The 24024-nt window shown below is 35.0% G+C and overlaps 2 protein-coding genes and 1 non-coding gene across 4 annotated transcripts in view; 1 reads left to right on the top strand and 2 right to left on the bottom strand.

Moving 5' to 3' along the window:
• The window catches only part of px (MAP7 domain-containing protein plexus), a 92404-nt gene extending 88733 nt beyond the window's left edge, over nucleotides 1–3671 (bottom strand). Inside the window, exon 1 of one of the 2 annotated variants that reach the window (XM_013326290.1) lies at nucleotides 3368–3671. The gene's annotated coding sequence lies outside the window, so the exon portion shown is untranslated. The remainder of the gene's footprint in view (nucleotides 1–3367) is intronic. The other variant, XM_013326297.1, reaches the window with a different exon arrangement.
• A 1181-nt stretch (nucleotides 3672–4852) lies between these two features.
• Nucleotides 4853–24024, bottom strand: part of dnr1 (E3 ubiquitin-protein ligase defense repressor 1) — a 30930-nt gene continuing 11758 nt past the window's right edge. The window contains exons 2-6 of the mRNA XM_013326764.1: nucleotides 9425–10185; nucleotides 7685–7901; nucleotides 6518–6685; nucleotides 5898–6037; nucleotides 4853–5432 (exon numbers count right to left, since the gene is read on the bottom strand). Of these exons, the coding sequence (XP_013182218.1) occupies nucleotides 5333–5432; nucleotides 5898–6037; nucleotides 6518–6685; nucleotides 7685–7901; nucleotides 9425–10185 (1386 nt within the window). The 3' untranslated portion in view covers nucleotides 4853–5332. The remainder of the gene's footprint in view (nucleotides 5433–5897; nucleotides 6038–6517; nucleotides 6686–7684; nucleotides 7902–9424; nucleotides 10186–24024) is intronic.
• On the top strand, nucleotides 13728–13800 carry TRNAR-ACG (transfer RNA arginine (anticodon ACG)). Its single transcript has one exon. It is a non-coding gene; the product is annotated as a tRNA-Arg (tRNA).

Raw genomic sequence — 24024 nt, 5'->3', positions numbered from 1 at the left:
CCGTGCCGTGAAGTGCCGTGCTAAAGATGCTTTTTTATATATTTACATAAATAATACTTAAGGCGGATTATAATTCTGGTCGATTTGCGAAGGTCGGCCACGTATTATGTATGCTTTAGGAGCGTAATGAAAACGCATACATTGCTTCGTCAATACATAAACGGTTCAAGTTTACGTGTTTAGAATATATAGAAGTTGCGTTTATTTATTTAGGTACATGTTAAGATGAGAAGTTACATCACATTTCTTCATTATTAATCAAAAAGAAACACTTTACTATGCCATAGTAAAATTGCATACCGTAGCATCATATTATTGTCTCGAAAACATATATGTTTCTGAATCACATGAATGTTGAATCCCATGGTTATAATGAGTCTTGTTAACAATTCAACAATTTTGCAATTTGATAACAATTTATCCGGCGGATACGAATATGCGATTGTTGTGTAAATTATGTATAAATTAATTATAATTAATTGCTGCGAAATTCATCAACAACTATAGTAATATTTCAAAAACTAAAAAGCTTATTGTTTTTTGAAGTTATCTGCGGGACGGCTCATCTGATCTTGATGAAATTTGGCAAAGATATAGAACATTGTCTGGAAGAACACATAGGCTACTAATTAAGTTTTTTTTTTAAATTCCGCGCAGAAAGAGACGCGGGTGACTGCTAGCACAAATACATAAAATGAAACTTTTCGCCTGACAACAAAATGGTATTTACTTAATATATTCCAATGAGTTAACACACTTTAAAAGTCAAAATTAACACATATGTAACACTTGGATGTAAAAATTACCGAAGCATAGCTTGTTGCTAGGCTGATTATAGATATGATAGTACTATTTGGCACAAATTGATTTAACATTTTCCTTCATCTTTATAAATGATTACACAAATATTTAATATTAGTTAACATGTAAAAACCCAAATTTGAAGACTTCTATTTATAACCTGTCTCCCACATCTCCATTGACATGGAATTTAAAACAAACATAAATGCTTGATGGATGGATGGATATTTGTTACTACATATCACCAGTACAGCTAAACAGCTCTTGCTAAAATTTGGCATAGATGTAGAACATAGTCTGGAAAAATACATAGCCTACTAATAAAGTTTATTAAGTTAATCTTACTATGAAGTTGCGGGCAACAACTAGTTTACCATGAATTATAGTTAGTCTACGGTTGAGTTTTTAGATTGGAATTTGGTCTAAACTTGTCAGTAACTACTCCGGACTATATAATATGCATAGCATTGTTTAATTAGTATAAATTTGGACCTTCATGCTAAAGTAACTCATACTAGATGATTTTCTTGAGGTTCATGTTGTTGTGCACTGTCCTAATGCAGCCTAAAATTTTACCCTACATATTATACATATCTCAACAGAGATATACAAAGCCTAGTCTAAGTTAAGGGTTACTAAGCCTAAGTCAACAACGCCTGGCCAAATAAGCTTTGATTTTTTTTTATATCACAAGATGGCAAACGAGCGAATGTCACCTGAAATCGCTGAAATAGCGAAGTGACCGTTGCCCATAGACATACGCAATTGCATATGCGTTGCCTACCTTTAATCGACGGAGGAGAGGATGCACAGAAAGAAAATATTTTCCCTTTCCATGCATCCTCTCATCCGGAAAGTCCACTTCCACTTCCCATCCTTTCCTTATAAGAAATGGGATGGGAAGAGAAAAAGGACTAATTTTGGCCTCCGGGACGCACACTCATCAGACGAAACGCGGAATTGCTTCCACTTGACGCTTGTTTTATGTGTGGTCGTGGTATTTCACCGGGCGAGCCGGGTCGATTCATGCGAAGATGTTGAAGCGGGCTCTACCACTGTTAAATTGATTGACATATCTTTGAATTTCAGATAAATGCTGATTGCATCACAATGCTAACTTTCACAGTGACAACACAGTACAGATAAATGTACATAAAATATTCAAAAACCACAATGGAAATAGAGGGGATTGTACCAAGACCTGCAGATTCGAAGTCAAACACATTATTCCTAAGCTGATTGCTCCTTTATCAATGCAAAATTTATTTGGAAAGTTATGAATTAATTATTTGTAATTTCTCAATAAATAGGTTGAAAATGTGCATATTCTCTAAGCTTAAATAATTTGTTTAAACTAAAAAACCATGTCCACCTGAACATTCATTTTGATAATATTAGTCATCATCATCTCTCTGACCTTGTCCTACTTATGTAGTGTCGGCATACCAAATTTCCACAATCCAAATCAATCTACCATCATCTACCCCTTCTTAATGTCACCATCATCCATCAATCTCCTCCTATCTCCTAGGATTACATGTACTGGTGTACCCCTCCACACACACTTTACTTTCTTTATATATATTTATAATATTAGTAAGATAAGATATTTCATACTTCAGACATCATCATAATGAGTAGGATGTAATTTTGACTGTACACTTTTCTATATAATTTCTAGCACTTGATAAGTTAACAAAGGATATAGAGAAAGTCCACCGACCCACTGACTTGAATAGCTGTTGTATAAACATTTTTATTTTCACATACCATCCACAGTATTCTGAATACAATGGAATTATGATACATGTCTCAATGCTTTCATAACAATAAAAACCTTTCTTTATAAAAATATATCATCATTTCAATCACACAATAGTGTGTGAAACTAGTAATATGCAAGCTAAATAACATATTACATACTATATGTTAACAGCTAATATAGATTTTAAGTAGTAGTGCATCCAGAAGAATAGTTTTTTTTTATTTCTACAATGGATTGAGGTTAAACAACTAAAGCATTGATTGTCAAATGACTGACCTCATTTTAATATAATTTTATGGCCTTGTCCCACTTTGATACTAATTCAAATATGCCTTTTATCCACATTTCCAAATTAATTACATAATTTTAGTATTGTGTAAATTTTGAACAGTTACTTGCAACACTGATTGATGTTTATCCATAAACAAGCTTTGTCAATGTGTTATAATCGTCTAAACGTCTTGTATTTTACTTTTTGTTAGCCACAAAAGGCACTTTTATGGTAAAACATGAGTGTACCTCGAACGACACCGCAAAGAAACATGAGACAGGACAATGTCATTTTTAAAACATCGATGTTTTGTAAAAAATTGTGTGATTAATGAATTAGAGGTAAAGACAGCGTGTGAATCGAACAGCTGCTGCGAGGCCCGAGCCGCCCGGCAACGAACCGGCGCCTCGTTTCGCCACGCTACACCAAACTCCCCATATAGTCAAATAGGTTAACAGAGCTAACAAATCCGTTTTTGCTTGACACATAGTCTACTCTTAAGGTAATACGCAGCTAAAAATTGTACTCACATGAATTGACCGGTATCATCCAACAACACGCATCATATCAGCCCAGATAGGGCTGTCACTGCATAAATAATAATCACAACTCAACACAGAACATTTTAAATGACTTCTAACGCAATATTGCACATATAGATTTATAACCATCGAAAACTCATAACAGATTGCACGAAAACACATACACTGCAGCCACGTAATATTTACAAAGTTATTATCACAGTATAAACTAAATATCACCGAACCAACGAATATCACTTTACAACTCGTCCTTGCATTCACATAAATTGGCAGCCATCTTGCGCTCGTGCGAATTGGGAAAAATGTTGCCATTACATTTTGTTCTCCCATTTTATGGTTCAACGATTAAAAATTACCAAATCATTGAATGAAAAATAAAACGATTATTATAACTTCTTAAAAATAAGGAAATCAAAAAAAATCAATCTACTTTCTCTTTAAAACAGTTAAATTAACAACTTCTCTATCTGCTGGTTCAATGTAATTATAATTTGATAAATGTTAAATACAAAGTACATTACTATAGTTATGAATAAATTGTCTTATTTATTTGTAAAATCATTTACTATCATTTAATTTAATCTTTTTGTTAACGTGTCATTATTATATTTTAAGCGTGGCAATATTACTATTGTCATAGACAATAAGTTCAAAACTTTCAAACTGACAAGTTGACAAGACTGGTCTGTGTCACAGAGACACATTTTATTATTATACAACGAAACGAAATTATGTGAAAATATTTTACAATTAGAATACTAAAATGTTTTCACTTTTTCATAGATTTTTCTGAGATCTTTTTTATTTTATGGCAAAATAAGTCATTAAATTTCTGAATCGAATTAATTGCTTATGGTAAGACATAGATGTCAGTGCTGCCAATATAAAAAAAGCTATTTGATCTATAGTTTACATAAAGAAAGCAAAGCTTTGGATTTTTGAAATCAAATTGTTATGGTACATAAAGCTATAAATATAGAAGACCAAAGAAAGTATGGATGGATTGTAAGAAAGAGGATAAGCGTAAGAGGAGGGGGGATTCAGATATGACGGCTGATAGATGTAAGAGTAGGAGGATTAGGTGCGCAGGTTGATGATGACCATCAGGTACATATACAATGTTTGCCAATTGCTTTTTGTGCACTCAAAAATGATTGCTCAAGTTTTAGGGTAAATAAAACTACATATATATCGAGTTTATTAAGTTTATTTTTCTTAAAGAAATATCTTATAGACCACGAGTCTTACTTTATTTTTACGACTTACGTAAATGTTAACGCAATTCAAAATATACAATATCTTTAATAATAATATTAAAATGCACATTTCATATATCTTACGAAGATTTTTTATTTTTGGTTTTCACATTTTTTCATAATTATGTTTTAAAGTGACACAAAGGCCAGGTGTTAAGTTATTTAATTGAAAAAATCAAAATATATAAAAATTACAGCCTTCTAAAACGAAGGAAAAATTTTTAGTAATTTTTTTTAATTAACTTAAGATTTATTAATTGATTTTTAATCTTATATGATAAGTACCAAAATATTTTATTATTATTGGTTAAATATTGGAATGGCCCTGATTCCGTACAAGCGACACTCCATTAGACAATATAAAGTAAAAAATGCTTTGAACAAAGTCAAAATTTTTTGACTAGACAGACAATCACACACACATTTTGTAGTCATTTGAGTTTTTTTCCATTTCATTTCACTGTACACACAGTGTCACGGAGTCTTATTTTCCCACTTTTTTTAATCATTCATTAATTTTTGATTCCAATTTAAATGAACGCATTATAATACCATAGACACTGGCGTCAACGTCAAACTGTCAACTTGACAGCTGTCACACGAGCTCAATGGCGGGAGTAGTGTAGTACCAAAAACGATTTTTCGTATTCGTTTTGCCGTTTCATAGTCGAGTCTTCGATTCGAATTTGTCTTTCGATCATTTTATTATGACTCCAGGACTTTTCTGGTATTCAACGGGCAGGAATATGTGCATTAGCTTTTCTATTTCACCACGACATAACGGGCAACGATTGCATCTGTAACAAAAGAAACAAATTTTATTATTCACGCAGGAAAATATCAACTTCTCATCTTTTATCATAATTCTCAATCTTCATACATTTTGAAAATATTTGCATTAATAAGGGAAAGAATCGAGTTAATTTTATAAATGAAATATTTACTAGTGTCCTGGATAAAAATATGTATCCCACTGCGCTGCCTCAGTATGTATTTAACTATCCCAGTTCCCAGTATAGTATGTATCCCAGTGTGTCAGAATGTTCCTCACTGTGTCAGAATTTACCCCACTCTGCGATAGTAAGTATCCCACTTCGATAGTATGTGTCCCATTTCGTCAGTGTGTGTCCCACTGCGTCAGTGTGTGTCCCACTGCGTCAGTGTGTGTCCCACTGCGTCAGTGTGTGTCCCACTGCGTCAGTATTTATCTATGAGTCAGTATCGTATAATGTCAGTGTGTTCTGTGTTCTGTCTGTACATACCTGGGTGCGCAGTTCTGGCAGCAGACGACGTGGCGGCAAGGCAGCAGTAGCGTGTCAATGGCGGCATCCATACAGACTCGGCACGCCAGCGCACCGCCGCTCTCACTGCTACTACTGCTGCGCGAACGTGGCAATCCCTCCTGACAACAGATAAAACAAATTAAAACTTTGAAAGATTAGTACACTGAAGTTAGCTTTTTTTTAAAAAAAAATTGTAGTCACATGCAAAAATTACAAATATATTGTAGTTTTAAAAAGAGTTTCTGAGACCAAATGCGCCGTTTAAAACTTTTTTTTTAAATCAAAAGGTGGCAAACAAACTAGCGGTCACCTGAAATCGCTGAAATAGCGAAGCGACCGTTGCCCATAGACATACGCAATTGCATATGCTTACTTATAATCGACGAAGGATGCACAGAAAGTGAATATTTTTCCAAGCTATCATCCAGAAAATCCACTTCCACTTCCCATCCTTAAGAGAAAAGAGGTGAAAAGGGAAAGAGGACTATTAACTATTAAGAACCTATTGATATGCCTGTTTTTTTTAAAGATAGAGATATTTTATAATGAGATTTTGGTCTTAACAACCCACGGTTAGTTGTATAAGTCGTAATGCTTACCTCGTGGTTACTTCCCGATCTACGTCTCGTGCGCGGCTCATGTGCGTGCGCGTGCGCATGCGCAGCGCGGCGTGCCCGATCGTGGACCTCGCGACACGTGCGTCTGATATCGAACACGTAGCGTCGACCCAATGTTGACGAGTCGTTGAATATAGACGCTATTGTACCCTGGAAATAAATAAATTAAGAACAAGTTAAAATTATGAGTTTCAAACAGGATCTTGGATAATATTATAAAGAGTTTTTAAGAGAATTTATTTTTGACTTTTAACCTTAATTTCCTAATAAATGTCAAACAAAAAAAATGTGGCGTATAGATTACTTTTATTTGTATTCGATTGACCGCTGGAGAGGACGAACGTGATATGTAATTTACAAATCCATTTATACGAAAACTGTTGCCTTCGATAAATCACAGAATAAATAAGAGAGAACGTAGCTAAAGATGTATTCACAAATCGAAATAAAATTTAAATTAAGATACTGTTTTTACATGTCACCTGTAGTTTGGGATTTCCAGCGGTTTATCATACGTTACGTTCCACGATAGTTTTAAATCTATTTTTTTATTTCGTCTATCTATCTATCTAGACAGAATTTGAAGTGACGCAGTTAAGAATAAATCGATGACATGAATACGAAAACTGCTTTAACGATAGTAAACACAACTCGTGAATTAATAATGAAACGGACCTTTCAAAATCTAAAGTGCGCAGTTTTACGTTGAAAAAATTTATTTTAAATTTATCAACGTAAGTTATACAAAAAAAAGTTAATTAAAATATTCAAATGCTATACAAGATTTTTTAAATTCTATGTCGAAATCTGGCAAGATGCCAGAAAGAAATAAATAATTCCGGAAGTATATGCAAACTATGGTACGGTAGCTTTTTAAAGTGCTGTGTTAACAACGGTAGAGCCCGCTTTAACATCTTCGAATCGGCCCGGCTCGCCCGGTGAAATACCAGGACCACACAGAAGACAGGCGTCAAGTGGAAGCTATTCCGCGTTTCGTGTGTTTTAATTAGTTTAGTTAACCGGTTAACGTAATTTTTGAAAATTGTATTATTATCATATGGGACTGGCATGTTCAAGAACCAAAGCCCCTATAAAAAAAAGAAAAAAAAAGTTAAAATACAAATATATTCGTGGCATTGTGTGTCGTACCTTAAGATCCCTGATGAACTGTTCAGTAACGTCACTGCGCACTGTCTCGCAGCAATAGAATGCATGCTTCTCTGTCACAGCACGGTATAGCGCTGCCGCCTGGCCTGAGGTTGCCATCTTGACGTGCAGGGTCGCTTCATGACCTTCGCCAGTCACGTATGACAGCTGGAACAGCCGGCGTAATGGTTGCGCGCGGTGGATTGCCGTATATGGGATGCTGGAAAGAGATGGATATATTCTTGAGTATTTCGTTTTCAAGAGCGTTAGTTTTCTATAGTATATAATCTGGGAAGTTAAACGAATTTTACTTAATTGTACTAAATTAATTTTATAATTTTTGTTTGTAATTTAACATTTTGACTATTATTTTGATAAATCTTACTTCTTACTAATATTATAAATGCGAATGTTGAGATGGATGGATGTTTGTTTGAAGGTATATTCGGAACGGCTTATCGGATCTTGATGAAATTTGGCACAGATGTAGAACATAGTCTGGAAGAACACAAGTTATTAAGTTTTTTTCATGCCGTGCGGATTGCGGTCTTTTTTTATGAGAGAAGGGGGCAAGCGAGCAGCGGTAACATCGAGGTGTTCAACGACGCCCATGGACATAAATACCAGAGGAACCGCAGATGCGTTGCCGGCCTTTGAGATGGTGAAACGCTCAATTCTTTTAGTTATTAGACAATTTAATATCTTCTCAGATATGTGCAGGTTGCATCACGATGTTTACCTTCACCGTAAGAATGTCGGATAAATGTACATATGTAAATCGGAAATCGTAAAACACATTGGTACATGGCGGGATTCGAACCCAGGACCTGCAGATTGCAAGTCAAGTGCTTGACCACTGAGCCACCGACGCTCCCTCTGATTGATTCTATTACACATTTTTATTTTGTCTCTTTGTTCGAGTGATATTGAATTTATCAGTAATATACTGTATACTTTTTATGTACATAACATGATTCTTTATCGTGTTTGTGAAGTCTGTTCTGGCAAAACTATATTTACATATGATAAGATATCATTGTTTTTCGCATTTAAACTAGATTATTCGACCCGGATGAGTTTGGCAAACATATATGCTGGTTGAAATTATGGAATATAACTTTCTTTTATATTCTACTCACGATAATTGGTTCACTGAATTAACCGTGAGAATATTTAAAAGATTATGGAATAAAAAAAAAACAAACTCAATGGTACTGAATGAAAATCGTAACGTTTGAATAAAAATTCCGCGTCCCGGAGGCCTAATTTAGTCCTCTTTCCCTTCCCACCCTTTTCTTATAAGGAAAGGATGGGAAGTGGAAGTGAACTTTCCGGATGAGAGGATGCATGGACAGAGAAAATATTTTCTTTCTGTGCATCCCCTCCTCCGTCGATTAAAGGTAGGCAACGCATATGCAATTGCGTGTGTCTATGGGCAACGGTCACTTCGCTGTTTCAGCGATTTCGGGTGGCTCGCTCGTTCGTTTGCCACCTTGTGATATAAAAATTCTATGAAAAAGTATCAACACAATGGAAAAGAAACTTTCTTACATAATAACATCGTTACGTTACGTACTTATCGTGCCCTTATTATACAATTACATTCCTATCAATATTCAATTGGGTAGACAGATTACGTATTTCCATTTAACACGCATTGACAAGACGACAGACTAAACATTATTATGTGATTAATGTAATTAGAAACAACGCCATCTATCTGTGGAATAAAACAAGTCTTACCTTTGTTTTTCAACACCAATGTCTTGGTCGCCGTTGCAGGCGGGACGGTACACGACGATGCCGTGCGGGCCGACGCCCACGCAAGTGCTGAGCCGACAGCCGCAGCCACCTACATTCTGTCCCGAAGTCAAGCAGCCGACAGTTCCTCCTCCATCTATCTCCTGTTCGTCCCTCGCTCTGGGCTCTTCTACTTGTTGCCTGTGATACAGCAAATGGCTGTAGAGGTTGTGAGCGTTGTTACTCTGTGTAACTGGCTTGCAGAAGAATAGTTCTTCACCGAACGACTCGAGTTTCGATATCTCCTTGAGTAGTCTGTATTCCGCTTGTGATGCTCGCATGCCTGCTATTTCACAGTGGTATTCTATGATTTTGTCTACATGATCTTCAGGTTTGACGCCTTGAGGTCCTATTTTGTTACACTCCTCATAGATATGTGTGGGAGGCATATCTACGTCGCAGTCTCCAGTTTCTGCTTGGGCTATGTACGCTATGATACGTCGAGCGACTTCTTGATCAGCGACAACTAATCTACCTTCAATAAGGTCTAGTTTCGCGTGTAAGTAATGTTGGTGTCGCGTTGGTTCATTGATGAGGAGATGTGGTGGTACCCAGAACTTAACGCGAAGTTCTAGACGACCGCCGGGGATACGATGCGGGTCGAGAGGGTTTCGCAAGTTCAGCCATCTACCAGGTCCTGATCCGTGGCACACTCGTAGCCCGAAGTAATCAGATTCGACACCGATTTCCAGTTTCTCGCATACCTGAAATTAGAAATTAGGTTCTAAGTAAAATGATCAATATACTTTGTTAATTTCTAAATCAAGACATGCTGCAGGGAATTATTTTATATGCAATTTTAACGTTACAAAATAGTTGTTGTGAAAGCGTTTCGTTTGCCACAAAACCTATCATTATATAGCATTTAAAGTTTTATTTCATATCGTAGTATTATAATTAGAAATTGCGAGTACACTATTATTATATGACGCATAACGATGAAATACCTCATGGAATTATAGACACGGATATAATTTTATTTTTCATACCATATCGAGGTTTAATTTAACATAATGAGTACATTCAAAGTTTCTATGTTTCTCGAGGGTCCTTAAACTAACAAAAACGCTTACATATGACGTCACAAAAGACAAAAAACATGCTAATAATATAGATTGCTACCATCTTAGTATTTCAACACTCACTGGGCTTGAGTGTGCCCAACGTCTGGATGGAGTCGATCACGCTAACCCAGTGAGGTTAGGTTGACTTTACACATATCTTATAGAAATAAAAGTCACGATAAACTACGAAACTATTAAACTAATTCTTATCAAATAAATTTAAACATCTGTTATTTGGTGCATTTTGGATGTTTGGTAGTTTTTATTTTAAATATTGATCTATTCTTTAATTCCGGACCAAGTCGCGCGCGACAGCTAGTATTTACATATTATGTATTTGTAGTTTAGAAATATATACAGAATAATAATGTCAATAAATGTATACAGTACAATGGAAATGGTGTTATCTTGAAGATATTTGCGATTATAGTGTTATTACATACTTATTGTAAGTATGAAACAAAAGATATATAATCTGGCAATCACGAAACCACTTAATGAAAGTACTTTCATATAAGAACTTAATATACTTCAAACATTAATTTCTTAAGAGCAAGGAAGTACATGCTCAATGCTCAGGGCTGACTAACCGGTCGGTCGCAACTATTACCGTAGGTTTCTGAGACCGAAATCCCCGTTCAAAACATAACACGCATACAAACATGTAATCTCAGACGATATTTATACAGATATTTTGGTCTCAAAAACATCATGGCAAGTCAAAAAATATAATTACGTGAAAAATAACGTTGTGAATTCAAATACTCTCACAATACGAAGAGGATTTTGATCTTTTGACGTTGACAGGGGAACGCTAGTGATCTGTCATAATTTAGTTTTTCTTATACCAGGTCTGATTACCTTGTAAGCTTATTGTTTACCCGATTTAGAAGAGTGCAGTGACATAGGTCGATCTCGGAGTGTCATTGCTGCAAAGGACGTTATCAACAATTTACAAAGGTGTGATGAATGATGGTAATATATAACTTAATATATAATGTAGCAGTGTGTTTATTTAGTAGATCTGTTTACTTTAAATACGATACCAGTCCGGAACGACCTTGTAACTTGAGGTGCCCATTGACACATTATCTTTAGATATGTATGTAGGTATGTCCGTAGTAAACACACCGCAACTTGATACGACACAATGTTGCAAGTTTGTATAGTACTACACAAAGTTTACAGTCGCTCGGAATGTCTACGATTAACATAATGAAATAAATTAAAAAAGCTTTTGTTATGTTACTGTCAATTAAAATTATTAAAAAGATACAAACTACTCGTTAAGACTATTCAAAAGAGTCTAAACTCGATGAGATAGTGTCGTTTCTTTGCATTTCTATAGCTTTCTTCCAACTATATTATTAGATCATCACCATGTAAAGACCATGATCATCATCAGTTAACTATACGTCCCTAATGAGGGTCTTGGAGCCTACCCTAAGTTAGGGGTAATCATAGCATTCGCAAAATCGTTACATTGCATAGAAATGCGCGAGAAAACACATACAACACAAAGTGGGTCTTGGCCTCCGACTCAAGAGATCAATATACGCGAGAAAATACTTTACTGTATTTCCATCTTCGTACGAATATATTTACTGTTCATAGTAGCATATAAAGACTAGCACTTGTAAGTCAATCCGGTTGAGTAAAAACATTTACTCATGTCGACCAAACAAACGGTGCAATACGGATGACATAATAAAATCAACACATTATAGAGCTTTATTACAACGTGGTAGAGTTCAATTTTACGTTTACAATATCAGGGGCACGCTCACCTATCGTGACCACCTACTCATTGTAAAACAATTAACAGCATTATATTGCTATTAAAATAAACGTATAAAGATCTAACGCAATACATAATATTATACATATGTATAACACGAACCTATTTACCATTGTAAAGTATGACGTCACGTCTATTTTCATTTCCTACTGTAAATAAATAAATAAAAATAATAAGTAAAAATAAAGCATTAAATAATTATTTTCACGATCTTGTTTCGGTTTAGGATAATCGTTGAAATTTATGTAATAAATAGCGGTCGCCCACCATTCCGTACACGCGGAATTAAAAAAAAACACAAGTATCAGTAGTGTGTTCTACCAGACTAAGTATGCCAAATTTTATTAAAATCCGTTCAGCCGTTCTGGATATACTTCCAAACAAACAAACATCCATTCATCCATCCAGAAGTATAAAGTATTTAAAGAATATTTTCTCACTTAAATGTTACTAAAAAACTTTGTGTGCGCAATGTCCCGTACAAAATTACGAGCGTGTATAAATTTTGAATGACATTATACATAATCTTTCTGGCCGTTTCTATTCTTTCATATATCTATCACACGTCATAATTGATTCCCTTACGCATATTGTAATGGCGCTACACATTAGTGGCGTTAAATGATTATCATAACAAGCAGTCGACCTTCTCGTACGTATCGCGGATAATGTAAATACTTCATTTGTTGCATTGTTCGAAGTTAGTTTGCGTTACATGCGTACACTACGTGTTCCTAACGTTTAAAAATGGAAGACTTTTTTTTAGATTTTATGGCTAAGGAAAAGACTATCACAAAGCCGTAGCTAAGAAGTATAAATATAAAAGTTTTCAAGCTTGATTTTAATATTTACTCTGCCTTGTTGAAAAACTATTGCAGCTTCAGCACGAATCAAACTTTACATCAGCTCGGTTATTGCATGAGAGGAAGTAAAGAACATTGTTTTTGTAACCAACGTGCGTGCTCTCGCCTGCAAGACTTGACTTGACTTGTGTCAATCGGCTCCTAATTCTTATAAAATATAATAAGATCATCGTTAAGGACTTTACAAAGTTAGTCGCAGATTTCTGAACATCGTTAGATACCGAACCCAAAGTGACAAAGCAAAAAGTAAATTATCGGACCTTCTGGACGAAATTCGAATTTCATTTTTGCTAAAGATCGTGTCCATCTTTTTCAGCGTTGGAGTAAATTGGTTCCACGAATTTTCTTCACGTAATTACGAATACGTTATACAAAAAACTCCAGCATGTAATGAAGGGTTGAGGTAAAAACAGTATCCTTTTAATTATTGAGTTTTTTGAAATGTAGAAAAATTCTAAGACATTGATATTCTGTTTTTATAAAACGAAAATGCCAATATAATATTTGTATCACCGCACGTGGGCCCTGTGGCGCAATGGATAACGCGTCTGACTACGGATCAGAAGATTCCAGGTTCGAATCCTGGCAGGGTCGCGGTGTAACTTTTTTATTTCATATTTTACAATTAATAATTTTAATTAATATTTTGATACAATACGGCATAAGAATAGCTGAATTTAATTTAAATAAAAATCTAGATCTTATGATATTTACTTACATGTTACTGTACAGTTTATCTTATGAATTTTAGTACTCCTAATGTTATGAAGATAGATTTAATCGTTGATTTGCCTTGAATAGGCTACGAAATTACTGAACCGATTTGAAAAATTCTTTCACTGTTGAAAAGCTACATCCCTGGGAGACAGGCTTTTTTTTAATGTCATAAAGTGGCAAACGAGCGAGCGGCCACCTGAGATCGCTGAAATAACGAAGTGACCGTTGACCATAGACATACGCAATTGCATATGCGTTGCCTACCTTTAATCGACGGAGGAGAGGATGGACAGAAAGAATAAATATTTTCCCTTTTCATGCATCCTCTCATCCGGAAAGTCCACTTCCACTTCCCATGCTTGTCTATAAGAAAAAGTGTGGGAAGGGAAAGAGGACTAAAGTAGGCATCCGGGACGCACACTCATCAGACGAAACGCGGAATAGCTTCCACTTCACGCCTGTCTTCTGTGTGGTCGTGCTATTTCACCGGGCGAGCCGGGACAATTCGTGCGAAGATGTTAAAGCGGGCTCTACCACTGTTATATTTATTACTCCGATTCAGTTCCGCGCAGATTAAGTAGCAGGCAAGGCTATGTATGCTGTACAAATTACAGATTTACTAGCAGCTTAATATACGAGTTGTTTTCGAGTCTTTATTACATTGATCATTTTTAATGTAGCGTAATATTTATGACAAAAACTACACGCTTATCATAAAAAGTACATCGTGACCGGTTTGACCCTCACATATGACATTGCGGTCATTTGCAATCTGTGGACAATGTTATAAAGTTTTTATTAGTTAAAACGTAATAGAAAGATATTGAAGATGGGTCTGTCTGTGTGACATGACTCCTAATAAAGAACGATGTTTAATGTTTTTCAAATTAAACTAACGAATACTTTCATATATTTCAATCTTATTTCTTATTAATATTATAAGCTGTCGCCCGCGACTCCGTCCGCGCGTGATTAAAAATAGATGTTGGCCGATTCTCAGACCTACTGAATATGCTCCCAAAATTACATGAGAATCGGTCAAGCCGTTTCGGAGGAGTATGGGAACGAAAATTGTGACGCGAGAATTTTATATGTAAGATAAATACGAAAATTTAGATGAATAGATGGATGTTAGTTAGAATGTATTATATTTACAGAACAGCTGCATGGATCTTACAGAAATTTAGCACAAACGTAGAACATAGTCTGGAAGAACACATAGGCTACTAACTATTTTTTTAATTCCGTGCGGATGGAGTCGCGGGCAAAAGCTAGTTTTAAATAATACTTTTCTAGATTGTGTTTTGTCTACCGTATGTTACTTTTGCATGCGATGCGACGTAATAGATGACTAAATTCTGTCGTGCAAAAATTAAAAACATACGATTGTGTACTATCGATTCCTATTTTATACTTTTATATCTTTAGAATTTTCATATAACTGAAAACTTGTAGCATTTTTGCTTTAAATATTAGTTATTTTATTAAAAATTGCCAACCCTAGATATACGAGCTTACAGTTCAATGACCGAGAAGAGTTCATAGTGACTGGTCCAGTGGGAACCGCGATAAACCGGGATGCACGTAATGAATAAATGATTACCAGTAATATGCTTATAGTAATACTGGCTGTCATCTGTTACTCCATCCGCGAAATTAAAAAGAAAAAACTTTATTAGTAACCTATTTGTTCTTCCAGACTATGTTCTACATCTGAGCCAAATTTAATAAGATCCATTAAGTCGTTCCGAAGATATTTTCAAACACACATCCATCCATCCAAACATTCGCATGTATAAAATCTACATATATAAAAGAAAGTCGTGTTAGTTACACTATTTATAACTCAAGAACGACTTTACTGATATGGCTGAAAATTGGTGAGGAGGTAGCTTAGAGCCAGAACACGGACGTAGGATACTATTTATTCATTTACTTTCATTTTTTTTTCGAATTTATGCCTTGAAGAGCTGCTTTTCATTTAACTTAGTAATATTATAAATGCGAATGTTTAGATGGATGTGATGTGGATGGATGGGTGGGCTACACTAATTAAGTGTATTATATATCCACGCGGACGGAGTCGCGACAGCTAGTTAGTGATATAGTATAGTGAGTATTGTAAAACATGATAAAAACAAACTGCTTTCTTCCTGAGATGTAATATAGGTAGACAAAGCAGAACGTCTCGCACTAGATGTTAGCAAAAAGGAAATCTCATCATGCGATTTGATGAAGTTGCAATTTCCCCGTACGAGTTAACGTAATGTTCTTATGATTAGATTTTAATGCATTCTATGCATTGCTACAAACAGATTTAGAGAAATATATTTCTACATTTGAAATCTTCTAGTATATTGTGGCATTGTTTGGGGTTTTACATCTTTGTTTTCAAATAAACTCTATTAACCTAAATTAAACGTCTAAAAACAAAACACAAAGACAGCGCCCACTGAATCCAAGAGCGTCCTTCCACCATGTTTGCTATGTATCCCGCTTTAACATATAACCACGTCTCTCTCGCTCTTACGTATCACGCACAAGACGCGTGCGCAGTCCGGTCGCGTCGATCCGAAGTAGAATCTAGTTGTTTGTAAATAAAATCGACTAGTTGTAAGACTGATCGTTAAACTGGTTGCATATTCTAAATAAGAATAGTGACTGCCAAACTCATATCTTGGCTCGGCGTTTCTATATTTGTCGACGTTGTTGAGGTGTACTAGACTTTAAATATGTGTATAAAGGTTTTTATAAATATGTATGACGAAAGATAATTACACTTCAGTCACCTTTTATTTATTTTCGTTAATGTATTTGCTGATCGTTAGCCATTTATTCAACTTCTACATTTGTTGGCTTGGGATTTTTAAACAACTAGCGGTCGCCCGTGAATCCGTCCGCGAGGAATTAAAAAACATTAGTAGTCTGTGTGTCCTTTCAGACTATATTCTATATCAGCCATCGACATCCGTTTAGCTGTTCTAGACATACCTTGTAACAAATATCCATAATGACATTCGTATTTATAATATTAGTAAGATTAGGAACCTTTTAATCAGAGTCAAATGGATCAAATTTCTTATCGTTCATAGATAAGAGATTTTTTATTGTAATTTGGTATACATCACATTAAAACTGGTACATACAATGATAGAAATAGTTTATTGAAAATCGTTAATTTTAAATTTAGAAAGTGTTCCACGGATCCAAAGAGTTTTTAGTTTTTTTCTTTTATTTCTTTTTGTTTCAAAAGTAGCTTTACACAATAACTTGGCACGTTATTACGTACACGTCTCTACAATACCAATATAATTTAAATACAAAGACATGTTTAAAGGAAACGCTGTGAATTGCATTATAAATTAAAAATACTTCGTAGTGGTAGTTGACACGTATTTTGAAAGTGATAAGGTTCAAATTACTTATCAATTTTTGTCAAAACATGAAATGAGGACATCGGTGTAGTGTTCAAGGGTTAACGTACTCCGAAAATATGTCGGCTACTCCCGCTTTCACATCAATTTCTACCAAAATACAACGCTTTTTTTCGAATTTCTTCGCTGTTATAGTGAATTTTGCGTAAACATTTGTATGACAAATAGTATTCATTCAACGCTCTGAAGTAGGCTGTAGTTCAAAGAGTAAAATAAATATAAATTTAAAATATTATAGATGAAAAATTGCAAAACAAAGAAATTTTTTTGTAATTCTATTTAGCACTAGCTGTCGCCCGCAATGTCAGCGCGAAATATGGTCTTCCAGACTATGTTCCAAATGTATGTCAAATTTCATCAAGATCCGTTGATCACTTCTGTGGATACCTTCTAACAAACATCCATCCAAAGCATTTATATTAACAGTAAGATTATGATTAATCGTCAATATTATGCATAATATAGACACGAGCGTCTGAACTTAGCAATATAAGTAAAAGATAAGCGAGACAAACGCATAAACGTATAATCAAGACAGAGATAGAACATATTTCTCTCCTCCTACGTCAAATGCTCCTGTACTATGATTTATTGCCAACTTCAGTTCACCTTTGACATGTGCACTGAGGTGGTGAACCTTTTGTTACTCATTCCGATAGAGATAAGTTTGTGGGTTGAGGTGAAGGAAACGATAAAGTTTACTCAATATGATGTAATCTATCTGTTGAGTTGATAGGTCAAGTCTTGAGATAAAGACGAGAGATATGGATAGCTCCCGAAGACTTAAGACTACCGCCACACAAAACTAGCCGTGGCAACGATTCAGTCCGCGCGGAATTAAACATATTAAAATATTGCACTACATCAATTTAAAGGTTAAATATAATGAGGGCGTATTTCCGTGACTAACATGCGGAAATTGAACACCAGTAGTAATGTCCGTTTCTGGGTATCGGCTTAATAGTTTTTAATACAATACCCAAGTCGAGGCTCATGTTCGAAATCTAACGCGCGTCCTTGCAACTTGAATATATAAAAATACTAGTTGTGACACGCGATTCTGTCCGCGCGATGTTTAAAAAAAACTTAATTAGTAGTCTATGTTTTCTAACAGACTACATCTACATCTATGTTAAAATTCAGCGATATCCACGCAGCCGTTCCGGAGATACGTTCAAACAAACATTCGCATTTATAATATTAGTAAGATGCGAATGTTTGTATGTGTGTTATAAGGTATCCAGAACGGCTGCATCTCGCTTTGTCATAAATGTAGAATATATTCTGGATGAACACATAGGCTACTAATTACCTTGTTATATAGACGGTACCGCGGGCGATAGTTAGTAAATAAATAAGTTGTGTGCGATCACGTCATGTTAAAATTAACACTATTTATATGATCAAGTCTTCAGAAATATTTACTTATTATGTTGAATCCGTGATAAAAGATTAACCAAAAATCATCAGGACATGATAATCTTAGCATACATGTGTGAAAAAAAAAACCTTTGCAAATAAAAAGATTTTCGTCTAATTAAAATGTAAATGAATGTAGAAAATATGTATAGAATTTCATTATATTTATGTTTTTAGGGTTCCGTACCACGAAAGGGAAAAAACGGAACCCTTATAGGATCTTTGTTGTCCGTCCATCTGTCTGTCAAGACCCTTTTTCTCAATAACGCGTATAGGTATCAAGCTGGAATTTATTTTATGTTGGAGCAGTTTGCAGGAGCTGGGTTCGAATCCCCATGTACCAATGTTTTTTTTAATTTACATACACGATGTTCTTAAGGTGAAGGAAAGCATTGTGATGCAACCTGCACTTAACTGCTAAGAAATTCAAAGATATGTGTGAAGTCAAACAGCGTTGACTATGGCCTTTTTTGTATCTGGGGGGGGGGTTGTTACTCTTCGTAAGATACGGTAAGGGTTATGTGAGATTCTTACTTACTAAAACCCCCTCGGTAGCCAACCACAAGTGCTACTACGAGGGTCCTGGGATCTCCAAAGGAACGCACAGAAACCCTCTGGAGCGTTGACTATGGCCTAGTTACCACTAACTTAGAGTAGGCTCCGATTCCCTCAGTGGGGATGAATAGAGTTAATGACATATGTTGGAGGTAACATCGCAATTGAATCATGAAAGTTTTACCTATTATTTTGTTATTGCGCAGAAATTCCATACAATTGTCTACGCTTTATCGTTGTTATTATTCATTTTCATATATGTTTATATAATTCACAATAACATGTTTACGGAAATTTTCGCAATTTATTTCTATTTCTAAATGCATATGCATTTTGTTTATTATGCAGGATTTAATGGTGAAATAATAATTCGTGCTTATATTTATTTTCGACGATAATTTATAAAAATACTAGTTGTCGCCCGCGACTCCGTCCGTGTGGATATATAAAAAACTTAATTAGTGTAGCCCACCCATCCATCCATTCACATCCATCTAAACATTCGCATTTATAATATTAGTAAGTAAAATAAAGAGCTCTACAAGGCATAAATTCGAAAAAAAAATATATAAAAAAAGAGTAAATAGTATCCTTTGTCCGTCTCCTGGCTCTTAGCTACCTCCTCACCAATTTTCAGCCATATCGGTAAAGCCCTTCTTGAGTTATAAATAGTGTAACTAACACGACTTTCTTTTATATATATATAGATGACATAAATGCTTATAAGGAAAGGTAAAAAGGCGGTTAGTAAATATCTTTACTAGCTGTCGCCCGTGACTTTGTTCGCGAGTAATTATATAATAAAAAAAAAACTGTATTAGTAGCATCTGTTCCAGGCTAGAACAAAACCAAATTACAGCAATATCCATACAATCGTTCTGGAGATATCTTCTAACAAACAACCATCTATACATTTAAACATTCGCATTTATAATATTAGTAAGATATAACTGATCATCACTACACAATTGGTGTAGCGGGACGTAGCAAAATGAGGTGAGAGGGCACTGCGTATGACGACTACCTTGGACCGCCAAGATATTTGAAATGAACTATACATCTTACTATAATGAGATAAAACAATAGTTTTTTTTAAATTGTAATACAGAAAACAAGATGATGTTGAAAATAAGACGTATATAAATCTAATTACTTTATTGTTAGTTTTTTTTGTTTTTGCGATAGAAAAGTTGTTTTTTTTCAGTATCTGATCACGTGCGTGACCACGTCTTGAATTACAATGAAAACTTAATATGTGTGAATATGTAAATATTTTTTTATAAGAGAAGGAGGCAAACGAGCGGGAACACCGAGGTGTTCATTGACGCCCATGGACATCAATACCAGACGAACCGCAGATGCGTTGCCAACCTTTAAGATGGTGATACGCTCGCTTCTTGAACTAACTTTTTAATTTGAAATCTCTCATAGGTATACTTCTGTCATGTACCTTGCGTACCAAAGGTCTAATTTTAGTGGTCTTTCCCTTACCACTCTTTATTTATAGAGACAGAGAGTGGACGCATAGAAAGGGAAAATATTTTCTTTCTGTTATTCCATTCATCCGATTAAAGGCAACGCATCTGCAATTGACGATGTTTATGGGTAACGGTCGCTTCGCTATTTTGGCGTATTGGCCGCTTGCTTGCTTGACACTTTATAATATAAAAAAACAGGACAATGATTCTCCTGAAAAGTCGCATTTTTATGTTACAATACGACTAGAAGCCATTTAAATGTTATATGAATAAATATGCGAAGTAAAACTAGTAGAACAGGTCAGATCTTTGCAGATATTCAAGATAATAAAATTGCAAAGCACCGCGCCTCCGCGATTACAGTCTAAATTATGCGCATATTAGCCGCGAAAAATAAGCGGCCATGTTGTTTTTGCGCACCTTTTTATACAGATAAAAAATTTATATCAATATTACTAGAAATCGAATTTCAATCTTACTTCTAACTTATATATGCGAATGTTTATATGAATGTTTGTTAGCAGGTATCTCGGGAAAGGCTTAACATATCTCTCTGAAATTTGGCATAGATGTGGAACATAGTCTGGAAGAACATCTGACTACATATAAAGATTTTTTAATCCCGCGCGGACGGAGTACGCGGGCGACAGTTTGATATAATTTTATACAGTGGCGTCTGTGATTTTCGTGTAAGTAATTATTTAATGTAACGAGTAAAACCAGGAGATTTAACTAACATAAAGCAAGTTAGACAACCAGTTTGTACACGGAAATACAAAGTTCAAGTGAAACAAGTTGTATTTTTGGAGAATTGCAAATCATTGTTTTTCACAAATCTACATATTATATCTAATTAATTACGTTTGGGAAAGAAAATATAAAAGAAAAAAAAGACAAACTATTCGTCAAAACAATTCAAGTTTAAACTCAATGAGACTGTTGCTTCATTGCGAAGTTCCTAAGGCCACCTTCCAGAACCATCATCTTATCATCATAACATATCATTGTCATGCTATTTACATATGTATGCTAAATTTCAGCTCAATCAGTAACCAAGAAGTGTGTCTAATTTGTAAGATTTTATGACAAACATCGTGACAGTTGAAACTGAATCTAAGCTTGTAACATTTAATACTAACTGTCGCCCGCGACTCTATCCGCACGGTATTAATAAAGCTTAATGGGTAGCCTATATGTTCTTCCAGACTATGTTCTACGTCTATGCCAAACAGCGAGATCTATGCAACCGTTCTGGAGATACCTTCAAACAAACATCCATCTAAACATTCGCATTTATAATATTATAGCAATAGTAATAGTAAGGTTAATAGTGGGCATAGCAAATTGGAAGTCAGTGGCCAGATATAAACCGAGGCGGAAAAAAAACCAGCTACGCATGGCCATGCCATGCGGTACACGCTGAGCCTGCAGCCCATTGTCGTCATATATATATATATTTGTAATTACTGTGTGATGGCCATAAAGAAGTTTTATTTATTTATCTAAAAAGTTGCTGGACCAAGGCAAGGCCCACAAAGAGCTGTAGAGCTAGACGAAGAATAGTAAGATAAGTTTAAACAAAAATATCCCTCAAGCCGCTCAGTAACAAACAGTACTAAAAAACGAATGACGTCACATATCAATGTAATACCGGATAAACAAGTGATAACTGATTACGGTGAGGTTATCAAAGTTTATAAATCATCGCTACTAAAAAATGAAACATAACACTTCTAGAATAAAACAGAAAATTGCAAAAAAAAATTTTTTTTTTGTACAGAAATTAAAAAAAATAATTCGCCATTCCGCAAATTGTTTTTGATCAAACAAGGATAGCACGTTTATTCTATTGTTATTAAGAAAAACCGACAATCGATGTATCCTAAACACTACTTATTAAAATATCAACACTTATGTCCCCTCACTAATCGATCTGACACTTGTGTTTGTAACAAAAGCTAAAACTTTGGTTTAACTAATCGGGATGGCGAACCATTGGCACGCGAAAATATTTAAGGCACATCACTAAATATAAAATTCCTGCATGAAGTAGTGTTGTATCACGAAAAGAGCAAACGCAAGTGAACTCTATGCTATGTATGTTCCCAATAATCACAAAGTCAAAATTAGTTGATTAAATATTTAGTTAGGAAAATAGCACGTTGATAAGTAAATGTTCGCCATCTCTGGCATAGACGAAACAACACCTACAGTTCAAGATCTATAAAAAAAAATTGGATGACAGCCAAAACTAAAGGTGAACTTGAAAATAGTTAAATTTCTAAGAATAAAGTCTGTAGTAAAATTTCTATCTTATTCTGTCACGTACTCTTTGCCAAGAAAAATTAACTTTTGGAATTCCCTTATGAAAACTATTATTAATTTCCTTATTCATACATAGTTTATGTGTTCTAACAGATTATGTTCTACATCTATGCCACAGGGAGATCCATGCAGTCGTTTTGGAGATACCTACTAACAAACATCCATCGATCCATCCATTCAAACATTGGCATTTATAATATCATAGTGAGATATAAATTTTCACATATCTGAGAAGAAATTCACGATATGTGTGAAGTCAACCAACCCGCACTTGGCCAGCGTGGTTGACTATGGCCTAGTCACTCTAACTTAGGGTAGGCGCCGAGCCTGTTGGGGACGTATAGTGAGCTGATGATGATGATAACATTTTCCAATCGTGTAACGTTTTAGCAACAATTTGATAAGTACACTGTATTATATAACATGAGTCAGCTTTCTAAACTAGTTAAACTTAAGATCAAAGGTGAAAAGGCCTCACACTTGCCAAATCGTACATACTGTATATATAAGAATATATAATAATATACCATTCATTTGCGAAACAATGCTATTTAACATAGGATAAATAAATAGCTAATGAATAGAACAAAAGGTAAAAATATTTAGGTCAATAGATTTATAAATTTTTGAAAATCCTTGGCCTATTGTCGTAAGACTGTCATTCGGCAACAATCTATTTTATTCAGTTACAGGATCTTATATGAAGAATAAATTCTGCCCCCGACTAAATCCGCGCGGTATTAAAAAAATACATAATTAGTAGCCTATGTGTTCTTCCAGACTTTGTTCTATATGTTTGCCAAATTTAAGCGAGAACCGTTTAAAGGTTCTGGATATACCTTCGAACAAACATCCAACCATAAACATTTATAATATTAGTAAGATTACGT

Source organism: Papilio xuthus, unplaced genomic scaffold (assembly GCF_000836235.2).
Source record: "Papilio xuthus unplaced genomic scaffold, Pxut_1.1 DF829758.1, whole genome shotgun sequence".
Classification (NCBI taxonomy): Eukaryota; Metazoa; Arthropoda; class Insecta; order Lepidoptera; family Papilionidae; genus Papilio; species Papilio xuthus.
Note: the sequence above shows the minus strand (reverse complement) of the source record. Positions and strands in the feature narration are given on the sequence as shown.